The sequence below is a fragment of the Pleurodeles waltl genome, chromosome 7, assembly GCF_031143425.1.
Source record: "Pleurodeles waltl isolate 20211129_DDA chromosome 7, aPleWal1.hap1.20221129, whole genome shotgun sequence".
NCBI classification, from domain to species: Eukaryota; Metazoa; Chordata; class Amphibia; order Caudata; family Salamandridae; genus Pleurodeles; species Pleurodeles waltl.
In genome coordinates, this window is record NC_090446.1 from 429,728,306 (window position 1) to 429,745,999 (window position 17,694).

General features: G+C 45.6%; 1 protein-coding gene across 1 annotated transcript in view; it reads right to left on the reverse strand.

The window, feature by feature from the left end:
* Positions 1-7,144: 7,144 nt before the first annotated feature.
* The window catches only part of NFATC2IP (nuclear factor of activated T cells 2 interacting protein), a 635,351-nt gene continuing 624,801 nt past the window's right edge, over positions 7,145-17,694 (reverse strand). Inside the window, exon 10 of the mRNA XM_069243947.1 lies at positions 7,145-8,440. Within this exon, the coding sequence (XP_069100048.1) occupies positions 8,282-8,440 (159 nt within the window). The 3' untranslated portion in view covers positions 7,145-8,281. The remainder of the gene's footprint in view (positions 8,441-17,694) is intronic.

The window sequence follows — 17,694 nt, forward strand, 5'->3', positions numbered from 1 at the left end:
TATATGAATGGGATTGTGAATTGCCCATTTCCATACTGTTTGGGCTAGAAGGGACAGTTGAGATGAATGGGTCCGCCTTGTTTCTTTAGGTAATACATGGTCATCATATTGTCTGTTTTTATCAAGACAGTCTTGTGTTTGAGAAGTGGTTGAAACGCTTTTAGGGCAAGGAACACAGCTAATAATTCTAAATGGTTTGTGTGATAATTTAGCTGTTTTGAATCCCATTCCCCTTGAATGATAAGGTTGAGATGAGCTTCCCTTCCTATCACTGAAACCTATGTTATTGTGGTCTGAGGCACAGGGTCTTGAAACAGGGATGTGGAATTCCTATCGCCCGACGCCCGGGACATCTTGTTTGGGGTCAAGGGCAACAAGTTTTTATGTTTACTTTGTCCTTGGGACAAGTAGGCCCAACCCTCTACAGCACAAACACTTTGGCTGCCTGTTTACAGAGAGTGGAACTCTCTGCAGTTGAGGTAATGTGTTTCCAAAAGATAATGCTGTTCGAACTTGTATTTATGGTTCATTATTTGAAAGCCTTCATTATTAGGGTGAGTGCTGTAAATAAATGTTTTAAGGTCACACTTCACTACTGACGTTGGTTCCAGTACAAAAAAAAAACGTGTATACACACGTTTGAAAAGTTTAGGCTATGAGGCTAAGTATAATGCTCCCAGAATGCTCTCTGATTAGATGCAAATGAAGTGTCATTTACTAAAATGTGTTGATGCATGCTAGTATTTCCCAAAAATATTTCTAATGGAAAATCAGTGCAACCATTTTCAACACGAATATGGGAAGCATGAAAATAAACAAACACTGACAAAGCCAACTGGTCTGACATTTTTATAAGTCTTTTAGTTTCATCAATGCGTGTCTTGTTTTGACATGGCTTTTGTAACACTTTATTGTTGTGGGAGCTACCAGGCCCTCAACATTGTAACAAACACTGGCAAAACCCCCCCAAAAAGTTTTTGAACTCTAAAAGCACATGTTGCCACCAGTGGCATAACAAAGGCCCCGCAGCCGCCCTCCAGGGGGCCCCTTCAGCACAGCACCTGCCCTGAGTGAGTCTAGAGAGGGGGCTCCTCCATGTTCTTTGCAAAGGGGCACCCTCCAGTTTCGTTACGTCACTGATTGCCACTGTAGTTCCTGACACTGAACAAAACTACTTTGTGTGCCAATATGCTCCTTGTGGAAGTGCAGAATGCGATCACTCACAGTAAAGCCAGCCGAAAGAGAGAGAAATAGAAGTTTAATAAAAACAAAATGTCTTTGTTAACACCAGACCTAATTAGGGACCAAGACCCACATGTAGGTAGCTTTTTGCATGTCGCAAACAGCGACTTTCGCTGTTTGAGACGTGCAAAAAGCACATTAAGATGCACAAACCCAGTTTTGCGATTCAGTAAACTGGTTACCTAATCGCACAACGGGTTTGCGACTCGCAATTAGGAAGGGGTGTTCCCTTCCTAATTGCGACTCGCAGTGCAATGTAGGATTGTTTTGTGACGGGGAACGCGGGCGCAAGCCAATCGCAGTTTATCACCCATTTCAAATGGGTGCTAACACTTTCGCAAAAGGGAAGGGGTCCCCATAGGACCCCTTCCCCATTGTGAATGTCACTGTAAACATTTTTTCAGAGCAGGCAGTGGTCCTGCGGACCACTGCCTGCTCTGAAAAAATTAAACGAAAACGTTTCATTTTTCGTTTTTGTAATGCATCTCGTTTTCCTTTAAGGAAGCAGTCACAGACATGGTGGTCTGCTGTCTCCAGCAGGCCACCATCCCTGTGAGGGCCGCTGTTCGCAAGGGGGTCGCAAATTGCGACCCACCTCATGATTATTCACTAGGTGGGCATTTGCGAAGCCCTTGCGAATCACAGATGGTGTCAGGGACACCATCCTACATTCGGATTTGCGACTCGCAAATTGTGAGTCGCTCTGACTCGCAATTTGCAGGTCGCCAATCTGAACCTACCTACATGTGGCCCCAAATTCTTAAAGAAAGTCACAAAAGTGCACCCATGGTATATGTCGTACCCCTATAAAATATTTGTGAACTGTATTTTAGCATGGGTAAATACGCATGTGTAGATTTGCTCATGTGAAAATCTATTGAGCATTTGCAAGTTCATTTTCCCGCCGGCCACTTTCTTCCCAACCCTGGAAGAAGTTCTAATTCTGCCATTGTCAGTGGTAAATGTCCAACCTTTCTTATTATGGGGAAACTATTAGAGAGAAGCTGGTGAAAATCTTTAAAACATGCAGGTTAGTAGGTTTGCAGACTCAAAGGCATTCCAGCCCTGGAACTATTGCTTACTGCTTCCTCCAGGCCCAGTATGCAGATCTGCAGAAAGGTGGCAAAATAAGGAAATTGCTACAGTAGGGATTGAAACTGCAAGTATTCAAGCCCTACTATGGTAGTAGCCCTGGCATAATCAGAGAGGCTATTATCAGAGCTCTTACATAATGAGATTGGTGCCATGTAGTGTGGCGACAAATTATGGCAGCAAAGGGACAAGTAGATCTTTTAACAGGACAAGTAGATTTGAGAAGCAACCTGTCCCCTGGGCAAGTAGATATTTTAATAAATTCCACACCCCTGTGAAATGACCACCCCTTCATTAAATTGCCGAGATTCCACCATTGAAGGGACCTGTGTGTTTGGCAGTCTAACAGTAGATCTTGCAATTGAACCTGTGCTTGAGACCATGGCTGTAAGAAGCACTGTTGTAGTGTTCTCATGTTTAGTCTTGCATGCAGTGCTATTGGAATCCTGCATAGCATCATTCCCAATAGTTTCATGATAAATCTTAAAGTGTATTGTTGATTTGGCTGCATTTGTGGTATGAGATTTTGGAAAGCTTGTATCCTTTGTGTATTTGGATAGGCTAAGGCTTTTTGCATATTGAGAATAACACCAAGGTAAGGTTGTACCTGTGCTAGCTGAAGATGGGATTTTTTTTTTGTAGCCAAGACTGAAACCTAATGGATGTAGGATTGCTATTGTGTGCTGTGGACATTGGCTAATAAAATCAAGCAATTTTATACAATCGTCTAGATAAGGAAAGACATGTATGTGTTGTCTTCTTAGGTAAGCTGCTAGACTAGACGTTTTGTGAATACTCTTGGAGCTGTTATGCTGAATGGCAGAACTTTGAATTGGTAATGTTTTCCCGCTATCACAAACCTTAGGTGTTTTCTGTGAGCTGGATGGATGGGTATATGGAAACACGCATCTTTGAGATCGAATGCAGCCACGTAATCTTGTTTTTGTAGTAGTGGAATGACGTCCTGCAGAGTTACCATGTGAATGTGTTCTGACAGGATATATACGTTTAGTGGTCTGAGAGGGCCATCGTTTTTGGGAATGTTGAGATTTTAGGACTAATTCTATTGCCTCTTTTAGTAGTAGCAATTGTACTTCTTGTTGTAATAGAACATTGTGTTCTGGGGACAACCTGTCAAAATGTGGAGGAATGTTTGGAAGGGCAGACATCAATTCTAGGCAATAACCATTGCATATAATTGAAAGTACTCATTGGTCTGTGGTGATATTTTGCCGTTGGGAGTGGAATTGCTGCAGTCTGCCCCCCACAGGAGGTGTGTGGGGTCTGTGGCATGCTTAGTAAGTCACTGTTTTGATGGGGTAGTGACATGTTTTGAGGCCTTGAATTTACCTCTGGCTCTAAAGTATTAAACGTTATAAGAGCCTCTAAATCCCCCTCTTTGGTACTGCTGCTGTTGCCCTTGTTTAGGCTGGGAGGTAGAAGCCTCTGTAGATTGTGGCTTGAATCCTCCTCTAAATTACTGCTTACGAAAGGAGCCTCTGTAAGGTGTTGTATATATAAGGCTGCCATTGCTTTAGCAGTGTCCGAGTGCTTCCTGAGTTTTTCTATTGTGGTGTCAACCTCAGGACCAAACAGGTGTTTGGTATCGAAAGGCATATTCAGTACTGCCTGCTGTATTTCTGGCTTGAATCCAGAGGAACATAACCATGTGTGTCTGCGTATGGTGACAGCAGTATTCACACTTCTAGCTGCTGTATCTGCAGCATCAAGGGCAGACCATATCTGGTTATTACTTCTGGCCTGACCTTCCTCAACAGTTTTTTTAGCCCTTTTTTGATGCTCTTTTGGCAGGTGTTTAATAGCGCCTGCAGCTTGTCCCAGTGGGCTCTCTCATACCTTGCTAGCAAGGCTTGTCAGTTTGCAATTCGCCATTGGTTAGCTGCTGGTGTAGCTACCCTCTTGCCAGCAGCATCAAATTTCCTACTTTCTTTGCCAGGGGGAGGGGCATCCCCTGACGATTGGCCCTTTTTCTGGTGGCACTGACAACCACCGAGTCTGGAGGTACCTGGTGGGTAATGTAAGCAGGGTCTATAGGGGCAGGCTTATATTTCTTATCAATGCATGGTGTTAAACCCCTAGCTTTAACCAGCTCACTAAATATCTCATCTGCATGTTTTATCATGCCAGGTAGCATTGGGAGGCACTGGTAACGTGAGTGCGTGGAGGATAAGGTATTAAAAAGGAAATCCCCTTCCAAACGCTCACTGTGCATAAGTACCCCGTGGTACGCTGCTGCCCTAGAAACAATCTGCATGTATGCAGTAGTGTCTTTTGGTGGGGGAAGGTTTGGAAGGATACAAGTCTGGGTCATTAGCAGGTATGCGATCTGTATGATCCAAATCCCAAGGATCAGCCATATCACCATGAGAATAAGTCTGAGTGAGTTGGTGGTGGGATAGTGGGTGGTGGTGAAAAAAAGTTGTGGTGAATGAGGGGGAGAAGTATGCAGAGGTAATGGCTTCTCCTTCTGTTTAAAAATCTTTGCTGGTGGAGCAGTATCTAGATGTTCTTGAAAAGCTAACTTTCTTTTAGTCTGTGGAGGAGGTGCAGTAATTATTCTGCCAGTCTCTTTATGGATATGGATCCTTGATTGTCTCTCATCCACGTTATCGAGAATGGGTTGAATTTCCATGTACTCGGAAATATATTCTGATGGTTTTGAGGACTGTTCATCATATGGCTTGGAGCTCTGCTTAAGATGGTTTGAAAGTCCTTGTTCTTCTGAATAAGAAGACTTTCGGCTCCGAAGTTGGCAATGTTTTTGGGCCCTAAAATACAGCCGGTTGTTTCGGCTCCGAGGCAGGACGTCGAGGCTTTGACTCCAAAGAATGTGGACGCCGACTCGGAGGTTGAGCTTTTGGTGGACTTGCTCGACTCTGGTATCAAAGGAGGTGTGGACTTTATTGGCACCAAACCCGAAGGTCGGTTGACAAGGATTTTCTTGCGGGTCGAACCATGGCTCTCTGGCAGTAGTGCACCCAAGGTCTTCAAGGATCTTTTAGGAGTGGGCGTAGGGGCAGTCGTACTCATGTGCTGACCAGCAGTGATGAGTCTACCTTCCTCCAAGTCTTCTTCGGAGTTGGTGTCTTGGATGGAAACTGACTCCTGCGCCTGTTCTTCTATGGTGTTTATATACTCTGTACTCTTGGATGCCATTTCCAGTCTCCTGGCTATCCGATCACGTAGGGTCTCCTTGGATCGGAACGATTGACAGGCTTCACAGTCCTATTCTCTGTGATCTAGAGAGAGACAGATTACATACGAGGTGCTGGTCTGTGTATATGAAAATGTTGTGCGGCACCGGGGACAAAATCGAAATGGAGTCTGATCCATCAGGCTTCGACGTGGTAGGCCTGAACAGGCCAAAGTTGGGCGCTCGCACCCAGAAGGGCAAAATTTGGTTTTCGCCGGCAGTATCGGTTCGACTATTTGTGGAAACGCCATCGAAATAATACAGACAGTCAAAGAAAGTTATCTAAAGTTTCCAATTCGAAATCTCAGAGCGAGAGGAAACACGTCCGAACCAGACAGCGGAAAGAAAACAATCTAACAACGGAGTCGATGCTCATGCACAGTATGACCAAGAGGAGTCACCACTCAATCCTGTGACTCCGAAAATACTTCTTAGAAGAAAAACAACTTGCAACACTCCGAGCCCAACACTAGACGCAAGAATCAATGCATAGCATGTGTATCTGCAGCTACACATGAGAGAGAGAGAGAGAGAGAGAGAGAGAGAGAGAGAGAGAGAGAGAGAGAGAGAGAGAGAGAGAGAGAGAGAGAGAAGGAGAGAGAGAAGGAGAGAGAGAAGGAGAGAGAGAAGGAGAGAAAGGAGAGAGAGAAGGAGAGAGAGGGGAGAGAGAGAGAGAGAAGGAGAGAGAGAGAGAGAAGGAGAGAGAGAGAGAGAAGGAGAGAGAGAGAGAGAAGGAGAGAGAGAGAGAGAGAAGGAGAGAGAGAGAGAGAGAGATGACCTTAACAGAATTCTTCATAAAGTAGGTTTAACAGAATTCTTCATAAAGTAGGTTTAATGAAGGAAAAACTGAGCAGAGCTAAGGGAGACTCCCATCACAGAATGTGCTGTAGAATATCTAAGAGACTGGAGCCACTGTGTTGGGGGGGGGGGGGGGGTGCTAAAGGGTACTGCTGCTTGATTGGGTGGACTTTGGGTCTTCAAATTACACTAAAGCTAACAAAATGAATGTGTTTAACATGAACTCCTATGTAGAATTTTCTCTGCTTTCTATGGTACATTAGGACTTCCACTTCAACGGGGAATGATTCAAGCATGTGAATCTATGAAAGATCCAATACTGGAGAAACATGAAAATTTGCTGCCCTTGATGCCCTAACATTATAGCAAGGGCCGCGGGAGATAGGAATTTCCCCACCCCTGACAGGGCTCTTGATAAAAATGAGTGGTAAGTCAAGCCCTGCCAGGGCTGGAGGACAGCAAGATTTTTAATTGAACAGATTTCAATGAAATTGCTTTTCAGCCTTCTTTACCCCAAACCTTTTAGATTACACTATGAAAGATTAGAATGTCAGACACATCCCCACTGAACAGCAAAATATAGATACACTGCCGAAATATGACTTACTTCACAAAGGTACTGGACCTCAGAGTTATGCCCAAGATAAACATTAACAAATATTTTTCCAGAAGCAGTGGCACTAACTCATTTCTGGCATGCAGGAATAAGTCGCTTTACAAACATTACTACCTTTGAAAATATAGGCTTTCTATAACATTAGTGATGCATGCCAACCATAAGGGAGTCTATGCAGATCCTTAAGAAAAAAATATTTAATTTATTCTTATTTTGTGCAACAAAAAAAGTGCAGTCACTTCCTTACCAAAAAAAAAGGAAGAAAAGAAAAAGCTGTGCGAAAACTTATTTACAAAAAGGTCAGTTCATCAACCAATCAATATTTAAGACTTCAGCGTAACCTTAACAGACCACAGTAGTATATGTGAGAAGTAAACAGATCACAGACTGGATGCTGACATGAGTTAAGCAACAGCACCGAAGTGGACACCAGAAGAAATAAAGCTCATCCACTCAGGGCTTGAACAGCAAGTTTGAAACATGCTGCTGATTTTACACTTGTCTTATGCTGCATCAGGATCAATTTCATACTTCTCACTGAGGCAAGCTTCATGTTTGGCATCATTTTGAAATAAGAGTAAATTAATCTCTACAGCAGTAGATGTATGTGGAGAGCTTTGAACTGCTTACTCATATATGCTCAGTCCCATCCAGGATACAGGGTTCCGTTTTGTCACCTCTTGTGTTTGTAAGCAGAGCATAAAGTTAATGGTTCAGGTACAACATTAAAACTGATCAACAATTGGTTAGTTATGCTAGCCTGCTAGTCAGTGAAGTAGAATTATTAAGGTAATGTGGAATATTACTGGTTCCTGAACTGTGGCTGGGCCACAAAACACTACATCAGGCCAATCCTGGGAACATAACCACCACATTACACTATCAGAGGGGCCAAAGGCTTTGATTTTGTGCACTCCAGAGGATTATGCAAAAGGTTCAGATGTTACTGTAACAGATGCTAGACCTGCAACAATGTGGCAGCTGCTACATAGCTCAAGCACACTCTGTACATTACATTGTTAGGGTTTATGTGCAACTTAAACTGTACTTGGTCCCACTCCCTCAAGCACAGGCACCAAGTGGTTACAACTCTGCAGTAGCTGGTATCCGGTCACCAGCCCCCTGCATTGCAGTGCCTAATCTGTGAGGTAGACACATGAGTATGCAGAGAGCCCTCCCTGCCCCAGGATGCACAAATAGTAAACCAGTTCAAGAACCAGCCTCAAAGCCGAGAAAGATGCAGCCTTGGAGGAAACAGAACATTGTTGCCAAGATGAAGGCCCGGTCCAGACACCCTAGTCCACAACAGAGCACGCATGTTAGATCCACAGCTCGATGACATCATCTTGTTCCATGCCCAGCTGCTCAGGGGTGGACCTGGCAGCCAGTTTCTGCCCTTCAAAGAGAAAGGAGACCTTCCGCCCTTGCAGCCCCTTAACTTGCTTGTACTTCTCCATGAGGACTTTCAGAGGTTCCGTCTGTACAGAAAAGACAAAGACTGAGGGTTAGCAAAGAAGGCAAGTGCAGCATGGTGAAGTGCAGCAAAAGAACAAATTACTTGTAACTAAAACTCCATTATTTATCTTTTTTAAAGGCCTGCATGCTGTTAAGTATTCCTATTTACCACACAGTTGAATTATCCGCATATTAACATAGCAATTTTGAGGTTATCCATTTACCTCACATAAGGCTGCACTGGTCGCATGTTGGAAGAAAAAGATCCTTCCTTCTACCCTTGCAGGTGGACTAGTTTAGTACATTTGGTGACTAGTTTTTTCAAACCCTGGAGTGCTCAAAGTCGACACCAAAATGCATTGATTAATTAATACTTCCCACTCCTGCCTTTACAATGCAAGAGAACTTTAACCTAGTATTTTGCCTATGAATAGTGGAGCATCTATTGCACAAAAGAACAAGTTACTTACCTTCGGTAACGCTTTATCTGGTGGATACACTAGTTACCTGTGGATTCCTCACCTTATGAATTCGTTCTTGCGTCAGCATCCGACGGAAAGTCTTCTTCATAGCTGTCCACATCGACGAGGACGTCATAATGGCACGGCTCCACGTGACTCTGTCTGACGTCAACGTGCCAATAAGAGGTCCTCGTCGGCGTACTGACGTCAGTTCAACCTAATTTTTTTCGTGCCTTTGAGGCAAACAGGTGAGAACCGACCCATCAAAAACCATGAAAATAGATATATATATATACAACCACAAAAATCTTGTCCATTGAACCCATATATTTACATAATTATCTTAACTACATGTATATACAATTATATATAGAAACATTTCTCTAAATACTGCAAGATAAGCGTGAAATCAGGCAGGCAACGGGGAGGCCGGAGGGACCGTGAGGAATCCACAGGTAGCTAGTGTATCCACCAGAAAAAGCGTTACCGAAGGTAAGTAACTTGTTCTTCTGATGGATACAACTACCTGTTGATTCCTCACCTTATGAATAGAGTCCCAAGCAGTACCGCACTCTGTGGTGGGTGCCCGCCTGATTACACCAAGAAATCTTGCAATACCGAACTAGCAAAATGACCGTCCCTCCTCACTTCAGAGTCTAAACAATAATGTTTTACGAAGGTATGGAGGGACGCCCAAGTTGCCGCTTTACATATATCTATTAACGGAACTCCTCTAACTAGGGCCGAGGATGCAGACTTAGCCCTAGTAGAATGGGCCCTGATACCTTCAGGAGGGACTTTTTTCGCCAGAGAGTAACAAATCTTAATACACAAGATGACCCACCTGGAGAGTGTTCGTTTCTGGACCACTCTGCCCTTTCGCTGTCCAACATACCGAACAAACAGTTGATCATCCAGGCAAAAGTCTTTAGTCCTCTCCAGGTAGAAACTCAGGGCCCTCTTAGGGTCCAACCTATGGAGCCTCTCTTCATCTTTAGAAGGGTGAGGAGGAGGAGGGTAGAACGCGGGTAGGGTAATAGACTGCCCTATATGAAAAGGCGTGATAACTTTCGGCAGAAAAGCAGCCCTGGTTTTTAGTACCACTTTATCAGGGAAAAACATGGTAAATGGGGGCTTAACGGAAAGTGCTTGAAGCTCTCCAACTCTCCTAGCAGATGTAATTGCAATTAAGAAAACAGTCTTCAAGACCAAATATCTCAACGGACATGAATGCATGGGTTCGAAAGGCGAACCCATCAAGAACGTCAATACAAGATTCATGTCCCACTGAGGCATGTGAAAGGGTGTAGGAGGAAACTTATTCACCAAACCTTGAAGAAACCTATTTACAATTGGAGACTTAAATAAAGATGGCTGGTCCGGAAGGCAAAGAAACGGCGACAGAGCTGCCAAATAGCCCTTAACTGTAGCTACCGTACAGCCTTTCCTTGCCAAACTAAAAGCAAACAAAAGAATATCTGAAAGGTTGGCCTTCAAGGGATCTTTTCGGTTCTCTCCACACCAAAGCACAAATTTTGCCCACTTACCGGCATAAAGAGATTTAGTTGAGTGTCGCCTGGAGGAGAGAATAACATCCACTACATCCGGTGGGAGAGAAAACGAACTCAGGTTGCCCCGTTCAATCTCCAGGCATGAAGGTGCAGGCTCTGGAGGTGGGTGTGTAGAACCTGCCCCTGCGAGAGGAGGTCTGCCCTGAGCGGAGGGCACTGAGAGAGTTGAAGCAGATCCGTATACCATACCCTTCTCGGCCAGTCCAGAGCCACTAAGATGACTTGGGCCCGGTCTTGACGAATCTTCCTCAGAACTCGAGGAATCAAGGGTATGGGGGGAAATGCGTACTGGTCGCTCCAGGACATCTGAAACGCACCCCCCAATGTTCCTTGCAACGGATACTGGAGGCTGCAGAACAACGGGCAATGCGCGTTCTCTCGAGTGGCGAATAAATACACCTGAGGAGTACCCCACATCCCGAAGATGTGGAGGACTAGATCTGGATGGAGACGCCACTCGTGATCTACCGAGAAGTGACGACTGAGACCGTCCGCACGTACATTCAGAACTCCGGCCAAATGATTCGCTATTAAGCAAATCTGATGGTCCTGAGTCCAGGACCAGAGCCGCAGAGCTTCTCTGCAGAGAAGGTACGACCCTACTCCTCCCTGCTTGTTTATATACCACATCGTGGTAGTGTTGTCCGTCAGGACCTGAACTGACTGACTGCGAAGGGAAGGGAGGAAGGCCTTGAGCGCCAAACGTACTTCCCGCAATTCCAACAGATTGATATGCAACATCTGTTCCGCTGGAGACCAATGACCCTTGATCTCCAGGTCCCCCAGATGAGCTCCCCACCCTAGAGTGGAAGCATCCGATATCACTGTGACCACTGGAGGAGGCAGTGAAAACGGTTTTCCTTGGGAAAGGTTGCCGTCCTCTGCCCACCAAAGAAGATCTTCATTGAATCCTTGAGATCTCCTTTGTGTTGGAACCACAGCCTGCGGAGGCACCACTGAAGAGCTCTCATATGCCAGCGAGCGTGAGTGACCAACAGAATGCAAGAAGCAAACAGACCTAGCAGGCGTAAGACCTTGAGGACTGGAACTGCCGCTCCAACTTGAAACAACAGAATCAGCGCCTGAATGTCCCGAACCCGCTGAGGCGGGGGTAGGCCCGAAACATTGTTGTGTCCAGTACTGCCCCTATGAACAGGAGGCGTTGAGAGGGCTCCAGGTGAGATTTGGGCACATTTACAGAAAAACCCAGATCGAACAACACCTGGGTTGTCATTCGCAGATGAGACAACACAAGCTCTGGAGACTTGGCTTTGATCAACCAATCGTCCAGGTAGGGAAAAACCGCTACTTCCCTCCTTCTAAGATGTGCTGCAACAACTGACATCACCTTCGTGAAAACCCGAGGTGCTGAAGTAAGTCCAAACGGAAGGTCAGCAAACTGGTAGTGTTGCGTTCCGACCACAAACCGGAGATACTTCCTGTGCGACTTGATTATCGGAACATGAAAGTACGCGTCCTGCAAGTCAACAGACACCATCCAGTCTCCTTCGTTCAACGCCAATAGCACCTGCGCTAGGGTCAGCATTTTGAATTTTTCCTGCTTGAGGAACAAATTAAAAATCCTCCAGTCTAGGATTGGCCGTAATCGACCATCCACTTTGGGAATCAGGAAATATCTTGAATAACACCACTGACCCCTTTCCTGCAACGGCACCAACTCTATAGCGCCCTTTGCCAACATGGTTATAGCCTCCTGTTGCAACAACAGAAGATGGTCTTCTGAACAAAAGGAAGGACGGGGGGAGGGAGGAGGGAACTCCTGAAAGGGGAGAGCATAGCCCTTTTCTACAATTCCTAGCACCCACGAGTCTGTTGTAATTGACTTCCATTTCTGCAGAAAAAGACTCAATCTTCCCCCAGGAGAAGTATGGATGATAAAGTGGGGAAAACTAGGGCTGCTTCTGCTGTTGTCCACCAGAGGAGGATGAAGGAGAGCTGCTGGGCTGGACCTCTAGCCCTACCCCGCCCTGTAAAGGCACGATAGGGCAGATTGGCAGGTTGCTGGGCGTAAGACTGCGACCTCCGAAAGGCAGAGCCTCGAATGAACACCTGAAACCTGCAAAAAGGTCTATAAGGCGTTGTAGCAGAGGTCTGTAAGCCCAGGGACTTGGCTGTCGCCCGACAGTCATTAAACCGTTCAAGGGCAGAGTCCGCCTTGTCTCCAAACAACTTTTCCCCATCAAATGGAAGATCCATCAAGGTGGATTGAACATCTGAAGAAAATCCAGAGGACCTTAACCAGGCATGCCTCCTAGTAGCCACAGATGTTCCCATGGCCCTGGCTATGGAATCCGAGGTATCCAGGCCAGATTGTATAATCTGCTGTGCAGCAGCCTGCGCATCTATAAAAAGGGGATCCAAACGATTTCTGCATCTCCTGTGGCAGTTCCTTCGCCATTTCTTTAGCGGAGTCCATAAGGGCATGGATGTATCTGCCCAGCATGCAGGCAGAATTAGTAGCTTTAAGCGCCATGCTGCAAGATTAAAAGATCTTCTTTGAAGACTGCTCCATCCTCTTGGACTCCCTATCAGTTGGGACTCCAGGGAATGTCCCAGGAGCAGACTTCACAGAACATGACGTCTGAACTACCAAGCTTTCCGGAGTTGGATGCCGTGACAGAAAAACCGGATCTCCTGGTGCACCTCTATGTCTCCTCGCCACTGCCCTATTCACAGAGTTGTCACTGGCTTCCTCCACAAGTCCAAAATAGGCTCAGTCAGAGCCTCATTGAAAGGCAGCAAAGGGTCAGCACTGGACGAAGAGGGATGTAGTACCTCTGTGAGCAGGTTAGTTTTTACCTCCGCCACAGACAAAGGCAAATCCAGGTACTCAGCTGCCTTCCTCACCACTGTATGGAAGGAAGCGGCCTCTTCAGTAAACTCCCCCGGAGACGCAATGTCCCACTCCGGGGAAGTATCCAGACCACTTGCAGTGGCAAGACCCTGGAACTCATCTGAAGGCTCGATCTCGCCTTCCTCCAGCTGTCTATATTCCTCCTCTTCCAAAAGTCTCAATGCTTTTCTCCGAGATCGAAGATGTGTCTCTAGGGCCGGTGTCAAAAAAGAGTCCATCGACGCCGACTACCTCGAATCCCGAACTGGACCAGAAAAACTCCTAGACTCACCCGGCACCGGTGCGACACGGAGTCGAATGATGACCTTCTCGGAGTCGGTTGGCAGGAAGGTGATGGAGCCGGTCTGGATGGGGACATCAACGACGTTGGATGGCGCGGAGAAAGAGTAGGTTGACGTGAAGTAGGATCCACCGTCAGAAGTGGAGGACTCCTGCCAGGGGAGATCCTCGGCGCCGAACCGCCAGTCTCTGTAGGGCAGAAGGGCATGAATGGAGCCGCCCTGTACGGCGCCGGCGAGCCCATATTAAACGCCAATGGCCCCGTGGGACCCGCCGGTGCACCAGCAGGGGCCATGGATTGGAAGACTGCATACATCGCATTAAAAAATGCAGCCAGATCCGTCCCTGGAGCCGGGAAAGCCGGGTACTGTTGTGCAGATGTCTGCTGTACATCAGGCTCCCTTGACGCCGGCGAAAACTGAGGGCTACGATGAACGACCTCAAAAACAGATGGCGCCGGCGACAACTCCGGACTCTCGGGCTGAGGCGTGACAGTAGGACTCATCTCCCTAGTCTTCTGGCGTCATGATGATAGAGACCTCGACCGGCTCCGAACGGCGCCTAGAGTCATGATGACGCAGCTTCTTATGCCTTTTGGGAGAAGCATGGGAGGAATCCTTTTTATGGCCCTTCTTCTTCGCTTTAGCCAAGAAGAGCTTCGCCTCACGCTCCTTCAGAGCTTTTGGATTCATGCTGTGGCACGAAGAGCATCCTTCCACATCATGCTCCGAACTAAGGCACCAAATACAGTCCGAATGGGGGTCGGTCACTGACATCCGACCCCCGCATTCTCTACACGGCTTGAACCCGGACTTTTTTGGAGGCTACATTGTAACCACCAAAAAGCGTTACAGTTATCAACGAGCCAGGAAGAAAAACCGTTGGCGTCGAAGGCACGGAAAAAAGGAAAACTGACATCAGTACGCCGACGAGGACCTCTTATTGGCACGTTGATGTCAGACGGAGTCAAGTGGAGCCGTGCCAATATGATGTCCTCGTCGACGTGGACAGCTAGGAAGAAGACTTTCCGTTGGATGCTGACGCAAGGACGAATTCATAAAGTGAGGAATCCACAGGTAGTTGTATCCATCAGAAAGGAACCAATTTATTACACTGTATTCTGGACTTCTGCTGTTCCAGAAACCATCCTGAGAGACATCAAAAGGTATGTGGGATTTCCATCTTGAACACAATATGGTCTCAGCTAATTTGGCTGGCAAGCTCCTGGGCCAGATTTGATTTTTCCCATCTGCCCAGCTTCTTTAATGCATGTGTTGCACTTGAATGGTTGTGTGTTTTGAGCTCAAGCCACAGCCATCAAGGTTTGATTAGGCATAGCATGCTACTCAGTTTGCCTGGCAGTGCTCATGTTCAGTTGCTAAGAAAACTGCATTTTGTTTTAGGGGTTCAGCTACAGAGAACATTGATAACTGAGGGGGGTTGTGTTTCATTAGCTGTGGTATTTTGGGCTACCGGACAAGCACCTCTGAGTATTTTAAGAAGGTCCAGAAAATGTATGACTTCTACAACACACAAAAAGGCAAGACAATTTCTGCCATTGGTTTGTGTCCACATGCACCACAGCATGGATCCCCTACATTTGATTTAGAAAGCTGGAGAGATAGCCTGTACATTGTTTGAAATGCTTTATATACTGGCAAAAGAAGACCATAGGAATAGTGCAAGAAAAAGCCAGACACTTTGCCGGCCTGCTCCCCCATCTCCCTAGACGACCTCCCCACCCCACCTCCTCCCACAGACGTTTCGGCACAGGGCGAGTATTGCCAGACTTCAGTTGCTAGCTAAGAATTGACCATTTTTGGACTGTTCTGGATGAGACAGTGCTGGATAAACTATTGGGCCACAGGCTTAAAAATTTTTTTTTTTTAAATTTGTTAGGTTAATGCAGGATTGGACATCAGATACAGATGTGAATATTGCTTAATTCATGAAGCAGCTAATGGAACAAGTCAAAGATTAAAACAAAGAGGAGGAGGGGAGGTCCCTGGTGTCAAGAGCTCAAGGGAAAGAGGGCAGGCATATGGAGAAAGAAAAAGAGTTCAGGTAGGGCAGTGAAGGTTAACTCAGTCTACTAGTGGTGTTTAATTGAGGGAAAAATTTAACAAGTGCACAAAGGAATGACATTTGGCTATGGTAAGTCAGTAACAAAATGGGGCATAATCACAAAGCTAAATTTATACATGTAAATTATTCTTACACTCTTGAATACCTTTACACTCAGAGATGGAAAAGGAGCCTCTATGGGGAGGAGGGTGGGTTGCATGTGAATCAATGAAAGATTACAATACTGGAGAACTACAGTTAACTTTTTTTCCTTCTCCAATATTGAATCTTTCATAGATTCACATGCTTGAATGAGAGTAGTTAGCAGTCTACAATTTCCAAATACATGCATATACATCTGAAGTGGATGGTGGGTAAATAAAATATATCATGGCTTCCCGTATTAGAATAGATGGCGTAAAACTGCTTGCCTCACTGCATCGGGTTTATCCGCTTCATCCAGACAGCAGTGTTGCATTAAGGTGTATCTGCTAGACCATGTTCTGCTCTGCAGATCTGTTGGATTGACACACCCGCAAATAGCACTGTTGACATAGATCCAGCACTCTTAGAGCAAGCTTTTACTCTCATCAGTTAATGGTTTCCCTGCCTTACCATGGCAGAATTGAATGGTTTCAGCAATCCATCTTCCTATTGTTGCCTTGGTCGCTGGAAAGCCTTTTCTGAAATTACCAGAAGTGGCAAATAACTAGTCTGACTTACGAAATTGCTGTGTTCTATGTAAATAGAATCTTATACACCTTTTCGCATCCACGTTATGAAGAGTTTGTGCAGCAAGTGACAGGGTTTGGAAAAAATGTTCTTAGAATGATGGGTTCGTTTAGATGAAAAACCAATGGGATTTTTGGTACAAATTTAGGGTTTTGTTCTAAGGAGCATACTGTCCTTTTTGAACTGCATGAAGGGTTCTTTTATAGTAAAGGCTTGTATTTCACTCAGTCTTCTAGCAGATCTAAGCACTAGTAGCAGCAGAGTTTTCCCTGTAAGATACTTTAGTTCTGCTTTATGTATAGGCTCAAAAGGGGCTTTCATCAACTGGGTCAAGACAATGTTAAGATACCACCTAGGTGATGGTGTTTTTACTGGGGGAAAAACTCTGAAAAGCCCTTTCATACATTTTTGATAATTCACAAGGATCAGAGAGAAGGTGTGCTGTCCTCTTCTAAATCAGGATATTGCTGCTAAATTAACTTTTATAGATGAGTGTGTGAGCCCAGATTTTGCTAGCTGTAGAAGGTGTTGAGGTATTGAAAAATCTGTTCTGGATTTGAAGAAAACAGGTTAAAGTTATTCTGTTGGCGCCAATCACAAAAACGCTTCCTTTTCAGTTTATATGATCTATTTGTTGAATCTGCTCTCGCCTTAGCTAGATCTTCGACAATCAGACGGGATACCTAGGGTTCGAAAACCATGGTGTTCAGGAGCCAAGCAGTCAAGTGTAGATGCTTCGGATTGGGATGTAGAATCTGGCTGTTCACTGTTAGCAATACATGACTGGGTATTAACTGTGTGGACTTTCCAATAGGAGAATTTTCTTGTACCAGAACTGTCTGGGCCATTTGGGGGCTATGAGAATGATCCTGCATGGTTCTCTTGAGTTTGCTAAGTATTCAAGGGATTAGAGGAATTGGAGGGAAAAAGCGAAAGCAAATATCTTTGGCCATATGATCGAAAATGCATCTCCCCACAAACCTTTTTGTTGACGCCAACTTGCGTAGTACTGGCATTTGTGGTTGTTCCTGGTGGGGAAGAGGTCCAACTTTGGTGTGCCCCATCGGATGCATATGTTCTGCAATCTTTGGTGGTCGAGTTCTCATTTGTGGCAGGCTGATGACAACCTGCTCAGTGTGTCTGCCAGCACATTTGATGCTCCTGGTAAATGTTCCACTCTGAGAGATCTTGTGTATTGCCCACTGCCAAATCCCTTGTGCTTGATGCGACAATGCTGGTGATCTTGTCCCCCCCCTGCTTAAGTAGTGAATGCACGTGGTGCTGTCGATTCTGAT